At 33.5% G+C, this 12,702-nt stretch overlaps 1 protein-coding gene across 1 annotated transcript in view; it reads right to left on the minus strand.

The window, feature by feature from the left end:
- Positions 1–4,638: 4,638 nt before the first annotated feature.
- LOC128862255 (uncharacterized) overlaps positions 4,639–12,702 on the minus strand; it is a 47,353-nt gene continuing 39,289 nt past the window's right edge. Inside the window, exons 5-6 of the mRNA XM_054100778.1 lie at positions 9,273–9,478; positions 4,639–5,673 (exon numbers count right to left, since the gene is read on the minus strand). Coding sequence (XP_053956753.1) covers positions 5,473–5,673; positions 9,273–9,478 — 407 coding nt within the window. The 3' untranslated portion in view covers positions 4,639–5,472. The remainder of the gene's footprint in view (positions 5,674–9,272; positions 9,479–12,702) is intronic.

The following is a 12,702-nucleotide window of genomic DNA, read 5'->3' on the forward strand; positions in this document are numbered from 1 at the left end:
CCGTGACTATAGAGTTTGTACTGAAATGCCAAGGGGGTTTTTGAGGCGAGTATAGTTTGTATGCCCTAATACTAATGCCATTCGTGTACCCATTTTTAATGATAGCACATATAGCTGGGGGGAATCGTAGGTCTCGTTTCCTTGTGGCCAATTGATTTATATTAGTGACCAACTGCTTATCCGTGTACAAAATAACTTTTGGGATTTGTTTAGATGTGATCTCTTCGTATCTACTGATGATATCTGGGATGCCAGTCTCGGCATATATATTTTTTATAGATGTAATGCGAAAAGCTCCTATGCTGTGTCTTGCTGCTGCATTGTAAACACCCTTGAGTTTATTGAGTTGTCTTTCCGAAGTGTTGCCGTATATAGCGAGACCATAATCAACTTTCGAAAGCACCAACGCCATTGTAATATTAATGACGCTATTAGGATGAGCGCTACTGTGGTATGATGTTAGACATTTAATGAGATTTAATCGATTAAATAATGATATTCTTAAGGCTTCTATGTGTGCCGACCACGTATACTTATTATTAAAGACTAATACTAGTATCTTTAGTGACTTAACATATTCTATTCGCTTATTATCTATAATGAGATCGCTTAATCTACAGCTAGTCTTCATACATACATGTAATAATTTTGTTTTGGGAAAAGATATCTGCGAACCAGAGTAATGGCACCAGTCCAAGATTTCTTGGACTTTAATCTGTTCTTGAATTCTTCCTCGCTCTTAATTTTTGCTAGCAGATAAAAGTCATCTGCATAAATACAATAGTTGAAGCATGGTTACCCAAGCATTATTTTGTTGATATGTTCTGTGCCAATTTGAAATAGTATGACTGACAATGGTGAGCCTTGAGGTATACCGTTTTCAAGTGGATAGGTTTTTGTATATATACCGTTAATTCTAATACGGAACTTTCTGTTTGATAAGAATGAGTGAATATATCTGAGTAATTTTGGTCCTACTTTCCATTCCATCAGTTGATTGAGGATTGCATGCTTCCCAATACGGTCATATGCCCTTTCAAAATCGACTGATAAAATGGATATGTGGTGCCGCCTGGATATGGATTGTGCAATCTGGTTATCAATATGCAGTAGTGCATCTAACGTACTTTTCCCTGACTTAAATGCCATTTGATGCGGGCTTATCAGCTTTCTCCTAGATAAAAACCACGTCAGCCTTTTAGCTACAATCTTTTCGAGAATTTTTGCTGGGCACGACAGAAGGGAAATCGGTCTGTATCCATTAACCTCTGTTTTAGGTTTGCCTGGCTTTAGAATGGGTAGAACTGTCGCTGTTTTCCATTCTTGTGGGATATGTCCTATCTGGAAAATCTCATTATAAAGTTGGATGTACCTCTGTTTTATGCCATATGGAAGGTGTTTTAGCATTGAGTAAGATATTTTATCGAAGCCAGCGGACTTACCTTTGGCAGTGTTGAGAGCAGAATCAAATTCTATCAGAGTTATTGGATCTTCTAAGAAGTTGGCAATGGTATCTACTATATAACTTCTGGAAAGATTAATATTTGATTTGTTGGAGATAAAGGAGCTAGCGAAATTAGAGTCTTTTGATTGCTCTGACCATGTACTGGCAAAACTTTGAGCTATGTTGTGTGGGTCTGTCACTGTTCCCCCCTCTTCCGTCTCCAATACACGTACATGTAGCGGCGTTGCCTTCCCGTATAGCTTGTTAACTTTGCCCCATAAAAACTTAACAGATGTTTGTGGATTAATTGATTCAGTGAATTTGGTGAAGGAAATTCTTTTAGCGGCTTTACATTCTCTCTTAAAAATTGCATTCGCTTTTTTGTATGCTATTCTGTTAACCACTGTTGGTTGTTTCTTAAACTCTCTCCAAGCTGAAGTTTTTAGGTTGCGCAAGTTGGATAAATCCTTACTCCACCAGTATGTAGTGCGTTTGCTAAACTGTTTTGTAGCACGTGGTATCGATTCATTTGCTGCTACAGTAATAAGCCTGTGGAACACCGCGGCAGTTTTATTTATATTAGAGGATACTAAAAATTGTTCACGAAGAGTCTCGAGTTTAGTTTGGAACTTGGCCCAGTCTGCTTGGTCGGTGTTAAAACGTGTAAGTTTGTTAATCACTCTGTTTAAGTTATATGTATCTCCCATCTTAGAAAGTTCAATAAAGATTGGGAAGTGATCACTACCGTGGAGGTGTGAGTCAATTTCCCAAGTGAAGAAAGGGCGAAGATGTGTGGTAACCAAAGACAGATCTATATGTGTGAAAGTCGAAAAGTGGGTTGGGGATCCATCATTTAGTGTACACATATTTGAATTTAATAGAAAGTATTCTATGACAGTTCCTCTTCTATCTGTTTGAGGCGATCCCCACAATTTGCTATGAGCGTTAAAATCTCCTAAAATCATTGTGCCACACTGGTTATTATCGCAAAACGCACGTAAATCACTAAATGGTATATTTTCCCCAGGAGTTATATAGATAGAACAAATTGCAAATGTAATTTCGGCTTTTATTATTGCAGTCACCGCGCACATATTCGGGATTGATGGTAGAAACTTATGTTGTAGCGATTTCTTTACAAATAAGGCAGTACCACCTTTTGCATTTGCTTGCGTTGGCGTGTTACATAAAGAATATTCATAATTATTTAAGTTAATTGAATGAGCAATTAGGTGTGTTTCTTGGAGAGCTATGATGGCGGGAGAATATTTATCAATTATTAGTTGAAGCTCATGTAGATTATTATAGTAACCTTTCAGATTCCACTGCAGAATCTTTAGGACCATAAGAGGGATAGAGAGAAAAATAAGCCTCATCAAGTATATATTAATTATATATACTTGAGACAGACTTATGACGGGCCAGGACAGAAGCAACAACCACCAATAGCCGTAGCTAGTGGTACTTGTCGCTCCCGCCCTGAGCCCGCCACATCAGATTTTACTCCATCGGCTTATCCAAATTAGGAGGGCTATTGCCAAGGTTGGGAGGGGTGTTATATTGTAAGTATTGTTGTATGACTGAAGAGTCGGATTGCTTTGAGAAAGAATAAAATTTGTTATTAGTGGTGCAATTGTTGTTGTTTATTTCATTTGGTGTTGATATTTTTGTAGAAATTGTTGTTGAGTTTTTGTTAGTGTTTTCGTTTTCTTTTGTGTGATTTCCGTGAGTGGGAAGTGAGTAAATTGTCTCATTATTCGAATTAGGTGCGTTATTAGATTGGTTGTTTTGAATAGTTTTTGATTGAGAAGAGAGACGTTTTTTTCTCAGTTCTGTAGCTTTTTCAAGTGTTTCTGTTGGAATGTCGTAAACTTTGCCTTGGGATTTGACTTTTTCTATAGCTGTTTTGTATGTACATTTTGTTATGGTTTTTATTTTAATTGTTTCTGCTCTTGCTTGTATAACGGGACAGTTTCTGTTGTTGGCTCTATGAGCATGACTGCAGTTAATGCATTTAACCTCTTTGCACGTGGTAGGCTCGTGAACATTTGCGCTGCATACCTCGCACTTTTCATCGCTTCTACAATATTTTTTGGTATGCCCTAATTTGAAGCAGTTCTTGCATTGAATAGGTGCTTGTATATATGGTTCGACCTTACAGATTAGAAAACCAATTTTTATTTCCTTAGGAATTTCATATTTCTGGAATGAGATGATATGCAGTGAGGTGTTCACAAGCTCCCCATCAACAAATTTTTTAATCTTTTGACAGTCTATTACTGCTTGATCTCTAAGGCCTTCTACAATTTCTTTATCGGATAGTTGCCTTAGTGAAGGTGCAAAAATGACACCTTTGACAGTGTTTAAGGTTGGATGTAATTCTGATATTATCGGACAGACGTTAGCTAAGTTTTTTGCTTTAAGGAATTTATTTGTTTGCATGTCGTTTTTTGTAAGCACTAACAAATTCCCGTCACGAGTAAAGGAGATTTGTTGTGGCGGTTCAGCACAAATATTTTCAAGTGCTTTCGACACAAGAAATATATTGAAGTTGTTAATTGGCTTTTCCGGCACTGTACTTTTAATTATTACAAATTTTGGGCACTGCACTTTAAATTGGGGGGTTTTATGACCTAATAGTGGAAAAGAAGTAGTGCTGTTGATATTCACTTCACTTTTTTTCCGTTTCTGATTAGGAGATTTCCGAGCGCTGTCTCCTGGATCAAGCAGCTCGTAGTGGTTCCCTCCAGAGGAGGACGCCATCTTACACCAAAGAAAAACACGTGTAGGTTAAGTTTTACGAGAATACAGAAAGAAGATAACAACAGTTAATCTGTTAATGCGCAAACGATCGACAATGACTGTTCTCAATGAGCACCGTTTATCGACTGGTAAGCAAAGTAGTGAAAAACTACGATATACTAAATGTCGTCGGGTCAAAAGGAAACGAATTATATGATTTGTTGATCCCAGCAAAACAAAAAATATTTTTTTTAGATTCTGTAAATTTTCTTTAATACCTTTTGTCGCAGGTGTAAATTCAACGAGTTTAGAGCACAATCATTAATAAATATTATATTAGATTCATAAAGAGATATAATATTTACGGAAATTACCTTTTTTTGTTGCATATATGCAATGTTGTGCAAATAAAAATAATTTGTTGAAAGAAAATTTTAATTTTGAAAACTATGTTGGATATAAAATTTTCTTCTCCAGCTGCGCACAACAACTCTTGAAAATTCGTCGTTTTTTATTCATCGAAAAATATACATAAATATGAAATGAATAAAACACAGTTCATACAGATGAGAAGTTGACATATTTTGTAGGATAATATCTCATAATTTAATATGGAAACAAATAATAAATAAGCTTACATAAATGGGTCAATACACTATCATGCAGCGCTTCAAGCATTTTAGGAGTGTTGATTGCTGGCTTAAGAGTCAAATTCATTCGTGATGAAGAATCATACATATCATAAATATTTTCTTAGTCCTCTTTCCATTCGCTGCAGGCAAATGTTTATTCTATCGCTCATGAGCACACTAAAGGTTAAAACGCGTCAATTCATCGGGTACAGATCCCTTAATAAATAAATATTAAATGTAAGAATAAATACTTATAAGTATGTATAATTTTCAAACTCCAATTCTCATAGCCATAAAAATAAATTAATTTTGCACTTCAAGTAATCCGAGCTTAATAATTTTTTTAAAGCTAAATTTCTAATATTTTTCTAAACCACTAATTTTATAATAAGTTTACAAATTCTGGCATCATTCAATTGTTTACATTTTTGTTATCTCCGTTTTTGTTCATTGAACGAATAAAATATTTAAAACAATTTACTTGTACGGTATTTCTTAAACCAATTTTTTTGGAAAATTTAGACATTTTTTACAACAAAACATTACTCAACAATCAATTATTTTACATTATGCTACAAAATACAATATTTATTAAAATATAACTATGTCAATATAAATTGATAGCCCTTTAAGTAATAGCTGCGTCCGCTCCGCTCATTGCCACTGTCTACGGTAAGCCATGAAGTGTGGATCTTGATTTTGCGGCACAGGCTGATAGCTATCCGTCGCAGCCTCTTCCAATGATGGATCAGTTTGTAGTGAACGCTTCCAGTAGCTGCCACCCGATTCGCCACCCCAGTCTTCGTTATGCTCATCGTAGTGGTGCTGATGGTGTGCATGTTCAACATAGACAACCTGGTATTAGAGAGATTTTTTTGTTTTGAAGTGAGAAACACCAAGGAAATACCAAAGATACCCAAAGGATTGTCGGTGTGTGTGACTGTGAGTGTGTGTCTGATATTAGTGTGAGTGTGTGCATGGGTTTGTGTATGAGTATTTTTGCTTTTGCTGCCTTTTGTCTGCTTGCATGTTTTGTAATGTTGGTGTATGCAGGAGCTTTTTAGCATGCGAATATTAGGCGCATACGCATTTCGTATAAAACAATAACATATTTTATATTCTATTATAGATATTTATGATTTTCCTCTCTCATTTTAAATGAAAAATCAAAATGAACATTTAGTTTGTTAAGAAAACTGGCTATCAAATATGTATAATAGCTCTGTTGAAATTTCATGTTAAGGTTTCGGGGAATGCTCCGGCTATGAATTTCTGATAAAATTATTGCATGCCATTAAAAATTTAGTTGGTCTAAAAAAATAGTAGGAAATTTGTTTTTCAATTTAGCTTGTATTTAGAAACTTTTATTCTCAGTTTATGTCGCTTCACTTAACTTATGCGACAAGTAGGGAAGAAGGTCGAATACTTTGGTTAATAATACCAACTTTATGACTCTTAATACATCTTAGCATTCTTCAGCACACACTGTTGCTATACAGCCCGAAATATTAAAGTGCGTTTCGCACAAAATCTTACATCTTTTGTTTCATTGCTTTATTAAAGTAAATTTTTTCGCAATAATTACTTAATGAATAAAAAAAAACTTTATTTTAGTAAGAAATCAATAATTAACTCCCTTTGTATTCTTTTATTTGGTACGTTCATTTGTATACTACTAAATAAAGAACGCCGCAACTCTGCCAAAAAATGTCTTTTAGTTACTTAACGGTACTGGCAACAAGTGGCATTAAACATATTTAAGGGTGATCAAATTGGAGGTACTTTTTCTAATAGGGTTTTTTGACAGAGCACACGTGTCAAATTAAATCCATTTTTTCAGTAGTCATTGACATTTCATCATCAAAAGACTTACGCGTAAACAAGGTTTACAAATCGTTTTTATAATGAAAAACGACGCTCTATGAAAAGTGTTCATCGCGCATTGAGGCCAACCTAGGGTGTATATAACCGTCCTACCAAACGAACTGTTCGGCAAACCATGTGCAAAATTCTGAATAATTTTGCATTATTGGATGATACTTGACCGATTAGACCACATGCAGCCTGAAGTGAAGAAAATATTGCACTGTACATGGGAGTTTCACCGAAGATCCGGAAGAATTGATTCGGTGCCGATCACAACAACTGGACGTATCTTATCTCCTATGGCGACTTTATGCAAAAATCTCGGTTTGAAAGCAAAAAAAATACAGCTAGTCCAAGATTTGAAGCCGTCCGATCTTCCAAAGCGTCATAACTTCAGTCGTTGGGCTCTTGAAAAACTCGCCTAAGATCCTCATTTTAGGACCCGAATTTTGTTCAGGGATGAGGCCCTTTTTCAGCTTAATGGCTACGTCAGTAAGCAAAATTCCCGCGTATGGGATGGAGGAATCTTCAGGCCATATTTCTTCAAAGACGAGGCTGACGCCAATGTAGCAGCAAATGGCGAACGATATCGCGCCTTCATAAACAATTTTTTGATACTGGAAATTGAAGTTCGTAATCTCCATAACATTTGTAGAGAATATAGCTGTCCATACTGGCACATCCTTTGAGCTGTTTGACACTGAAACCACCAAATTGCAAAAAAAAAAATTGAAGAAAAATAAAATATACAGTTTGTCCTATAGAAGAGTGACCGGCACTTAGAAAATATTTGCCCAATTTCATTCTAACAGCCTTATATGTATTTGTAATAGTCGAGTCATATTTGGTGTTAATATTATATTTGCGCATTTGCATAAAGCATTCATATTTGTTTTCGTATGAGTTGCTTAATCTTTGCCCAACCTTTTTCAATAGGGTTGGTATCAGGCGCCTGATATGGTCAACCCAAATTTAAATCCTATTTTGTTGTTTCCACTCTGCACACCTTCGGTGTATAAAATCAGTATTCTCCTTTGGTGCAAGTTTTTCAAATATGCCAAAATAAAAACTTTTCAACTGCTTTTTTGCTATTGTTTGTACATGAAGTCGCTCGTGCAAGTAATGACGATCGTTTTGAACCCATAATCATTAAAATCGGTTCATTTTTGACTAAGTTATGAGCAATTAAAAAAACAAATACTTATATAATTATATTAAAAAAATCGATTTTGAGCTGAAAAACAAAATTGCCGATAAATCTTGAAAAAAAATTTTTTCAGGCGAACAAAAAAATACGTGTCTCATTATTTTGACCTGAGAGCAACATATTTGAGTTACATCTAAATCGAAGCACATATCCCGAATAGCCCGGTTGAATTGAAATGGAAAGTAGTTAAAAAATTTGCAAATTTTTGTTAGTATAGCTTGATAAATTTACACGAGAGAGGAAGTTCATGAAAAACGGGAGAAATTCTAAATTAATTATTTTTTTTTCTTTGCAAAAGTCAAATTTATAGATTTATACCGGAATCTATTTGAATAAATTTAAATTGTGGTACAAAAAAAAAAAAATCTTAATATTTAGCATATATTTTTTGATTTCAAATTTGCTAGTTTCAACTACTTGCAAGTATTTATTTGAAATATCTTTATTCATAAACACTAAATTTAACTACTATTTAACATTGGGCTTTGATTCATTGCTATGCTTTATATTTGCAAACTCAATATCTCTTTTGTTTTGCAAAACATAAGTTACATTTGACTTCTCATTTATGAATTACATTTTTGGATAAATTTAAAAAAATTATAAATTATTTATTTGATGTATTTTTAAATTTATATTTTGAATACTTTTTCCACAGAAAAAATCTAAAAATTTAAAGTTTTCCAAGAGCTTCCCCTTTCATTTCATACAATATAATGTCCAGCAGAGACCAATTCTAACGTACTAGAAGAAAAAATTTGGTGGAAAATGGGACGTAGTTCATTATACATCTAAATGCCTAATATTTTAAGATGCAGCGTTATAATTTTAACTATCTAAAGAATATTAAATTCATTTGAGACAAAAAAAAATCTCCTGCGATTGGAAATAATAGGAAATCAAATAGTTATAGAGAGTAGACAACATGCCTTATATTAAGAAACGAGCACTGAGCTCAAACCACCATTTAATTACTATAAAACACGAAACTCTATATATTTACAGGAGTGATCAAACGCAATCAACAAACTTTGACGTCTATCGAAGCAATTACATACATACGTATATCGAAAGCACTGTCATTTCCATGCACATGCAATGCTCACAACATATGCCAACACACACATTTGTACACATACACTTTCCTTGAGCTTTAAAACTTATGCATGCTCGATAAATACTGACGGTGAGAAGAAAATAATTAACAGTAAATTGAAATATGTATCAATAGTGTGGCTGTAATAAAAACATAACTTGTGCGTAAGCAAGACAAACGTATTGAACAGCAAACAAAAACAAACACGCGCATTCTAAAAGCATGTTGGGGATGCAGAAATCTTCTGTCAGCTCTTTTTGTTTCTTTCAACAACAGAATACCAACCTTTTGTGGCGTACCACCACGTTTTACATCAATCCAAAATCGTGCAATATTTATCAGCAGACCAATGAGTGCAATTGCGAAGAATTTGATTTGTAAGTGGGCGCCTAAAATTTTCAGTAGCAGCTCGATTTTCGCTTTGAGAAATGATCCCAACAACACCAGTTTGGCAAGTGCCTTCTTCTTCTTCTTCTTTTTGCCTCGTGTCACTGTGTGAAATGAGAGAAGTGAAAAAAGAAAGAAAAAACGATGCGACACAATATTGCCTGTTAGTTTGATTCAGCCAATCGGCGCAAGTGGGCCTATAACTAGATAAATGAATGAATGAATAAATAAAAAACGGTTGGGAGGGTGGGTGTTTGTTAGTATGAAGTGCATTTGGTTGTGCATTAGATAGTTAGAGAGAAGCATAAGCAATTATATTAGACGACTTCATTAGACTGTACATTAATGTTTATTTATTTTACTCTTAACGAGGAAATGCAAAACTGATGAGTTTGTGTTTTAAGTCTTTCGTATATGCAAAGATAATTTATAATGAGGCATTGGATGAAAGCGATTTTCTTATGAAATACTATATTTTTGATATCCATATTTGTTTCCGCTTCAAAAAAAAAACTAAATACAGAATCAAGAATTGAAAATTGAATTTTAACACAAAAAAAAAATTGTTCAAAATAAATGACATAAAAAATCCATATATTTGTTTCCGCTTAAAAAGAAAATGAAATGCAGAATCCAGATTTTTTCACAAAAGTAAATAGTAAAAAAAAACATTACATAAAAAAACAGCCAACTTCGAATTTTGGCAAGAGCCCTGCCAGCAAGTATTATTTTTCCTACAAATTAGTTTTGGCCAGTATTAGTAATTCTTAAAAATGTTTGATATTTTTGTGAAAAAATTACCTAAATAATGTACCACTTAGCATTAGCTTTCAACCTAGAAACAGTTTTTTCAAGATATATTTCGTTTACAAGAATTATTTATTTAATTATTTAGTCTATTGCACTGGAAAACGCGCAATGCACGCCTGCTGAAGTAACTTTAAAAAAGCAAGACAAATTTCAAATTATAAGAAATATTCATTTTCTAAACTTCGGCTGGATATTGTGAAAGAAATTCTATAAAATGTTAATATTCCTGAATACCCATCACGCGGAAGGACTTCACAGTGACATGACAGTGGGGACTTTCCCAAGAAAAATTCCTCCTGCACAAAGTAAACAAAAGCCTCAACGAAGATGTCAGGTATGCGCGAAACAGACTAAACGCAGTGAAACAGCAAAATGTCTTGTTACACTGCACATTCGAGATTGTTTTGAAATATATCACACTGAATAAAACTATTAATAAAATTCTTTTAAATATTTTTAATTAAAGTTATCAATAAAATTATCTCAAATATTATTAATTTTGTTTATGTTCATTTAAATATTGTGCCAAATGCATATGTTAAAAACACACCGCTAACAGCTTTAACAGAAAATATTGCATATAAATTAGTTTACCGACTTTTTGAAATTAATTTCTAGCGCAAGAGCCTAATAGCGGGAATCATAAGAATGAAGAAAGAAGGATTTCGTCAAAATTCTATGTAGAACCAAATTTCAGGTGTATCTCAGTAGCTACAGTAGATCTAAATTAAAACTAAAGTGGCTGTAAAAAAATCGAGTTAATTTAACAAACAGTTGGATTTATCCCTACGTGGGTCTAATACAAGTCTTCAAATACCAATATAAAATAATTTGCCCGCGGTTGCCTTTCAATTGACAAATAGTATAAGAAAAACTCGATATTTCAAATTAAGCAAAGAGTTTGGCATTAACGGAATAAGGTTTCGAAGTATATGAAATAATTATAATTATTTATGGTAATTGTAATTAAGGATTTTTTTTAATGAAATATGATAGTTCCGTATAAGAATAAGGTTGATCGTCCACAACTTCTAAAAACTTAGAAAGACTGAATTATTTGCTATCTGTGCATATTCTGAAAGATGAAATACACATAAATATGTATGTATGTAAGCATATACTAATCTGAATATTTAGTGACATTATTAGTGGCATATTAATATGAAAAAAAAGTATGTAATAATTATATGATTTATCAGTTTTGCATTTCCGTTTTTAATAGACTAATTTGTACAATGTTATATGATTAATTTATCGTAAGTACTATATATAAAGATTTTGCAAAATGAACACATGAACATGAAATAAAATTATATTTCTTTCTTTTTTTTTTAAACTCGGCATATGTACATACATATATGTACCTACATTTAAGGCGTAAATATCAATTTTCTTCAATCTTTCTTTTATTATATCATTCTTTTGTTTTTAAGTAAGTAATGGCTCTAGAAGACTCAATCGCAAATTTTCAAAAGTTTTTATCTTCTTATTCTTCATACACCAAAAGTAGGTATGTTTGTGTGCATTTTGCCCAAACTTACACTTATAAACTAATAAAAACCGGAACAAATCCTACATTACCAACACATAAAAAGTTTTATCTGATAACATCACCCTTTATAACAGATTCGCGCACTGCATTACCGACTTGGATGCCTCCGTCGTGGTTTGTGTATGCGCTTGCTTAAGCTTTTGGGTTTATGTATTTGCTAAATAACGTCTCTGGCAGTGCAGGTGGCAACGCTTGCTTCACAAAATACGAAGCAGTTACTGAGAACCAGAAATACCCTACACCCAAATTATTTGTGGGTAAATATGTATTTATATATTGTTACTAAATTTCTTAATATTTTTAGTTATTGAATATAGAATAATTTCACTTGTTAGTTTGCGGGTGATTTTGATGGTAAGCAAGACTACATATTTTTTTACGAGCAAATAGATAATGATTGTTGCAGCTGCTTTTTTAAAAAATCTTTGCGGAGAAAAGCTTTTCATAAATAGCGACTGGTTAAAATATATTTCAAAACTGTAAGCGAATAAGAAGCTATGTGGGGTAATATTGTTGTGTAAGGCGATTGGAAACATTGAGGTGAATTCGGGAATATTTGTAAATCTCTTTTTGCTGTTTCACCATAAAAGAGGTCTACTTCTAACATATGTAAAAAAATGTATACGTTATTAACCCTCCGGTTGGGCATCCGGATCTGACCTTTTTTCGTCCGGTTTGAGGATCATTTTTATACGGTTATTGCCAAAAATCGAAAGAGAATTATATTTAATAGATCTTCCTGGAAGCTCAAGTCGTTAAATTCGCCTCCAAATCAGAAAAAGTCTGGCCAGACCCAGGTGTCGAACGGAGGGTTAAAAGTCAATAAAATACATTATTACCAATGCTTGATTTCGCAAACCTTGGTTTATGAAATATTTTATCCTTGGTGGATTTTTTAATTATTCGCTAAAATATCGCTTTTTAATTCACTTAGCGAACACACAAATATTTTGAAATCCTTATAAC

The sequence above is a fragment of the Anastrepha ludens genome, chromosome 4 (assembly GCF_028408465.1).
Source record: "Anastrepha ludens isolate Willacy chromosome 4, idAnaLude1.1, whole genome shotgun sequence".
NCBI classification, from domain to species: domain Eukaryota; kingdom Metazoa; phylum Arthropoda; class Insecta; order Diptera; family Tephritidae; genus Anastrepha; species Anastrepha ludens.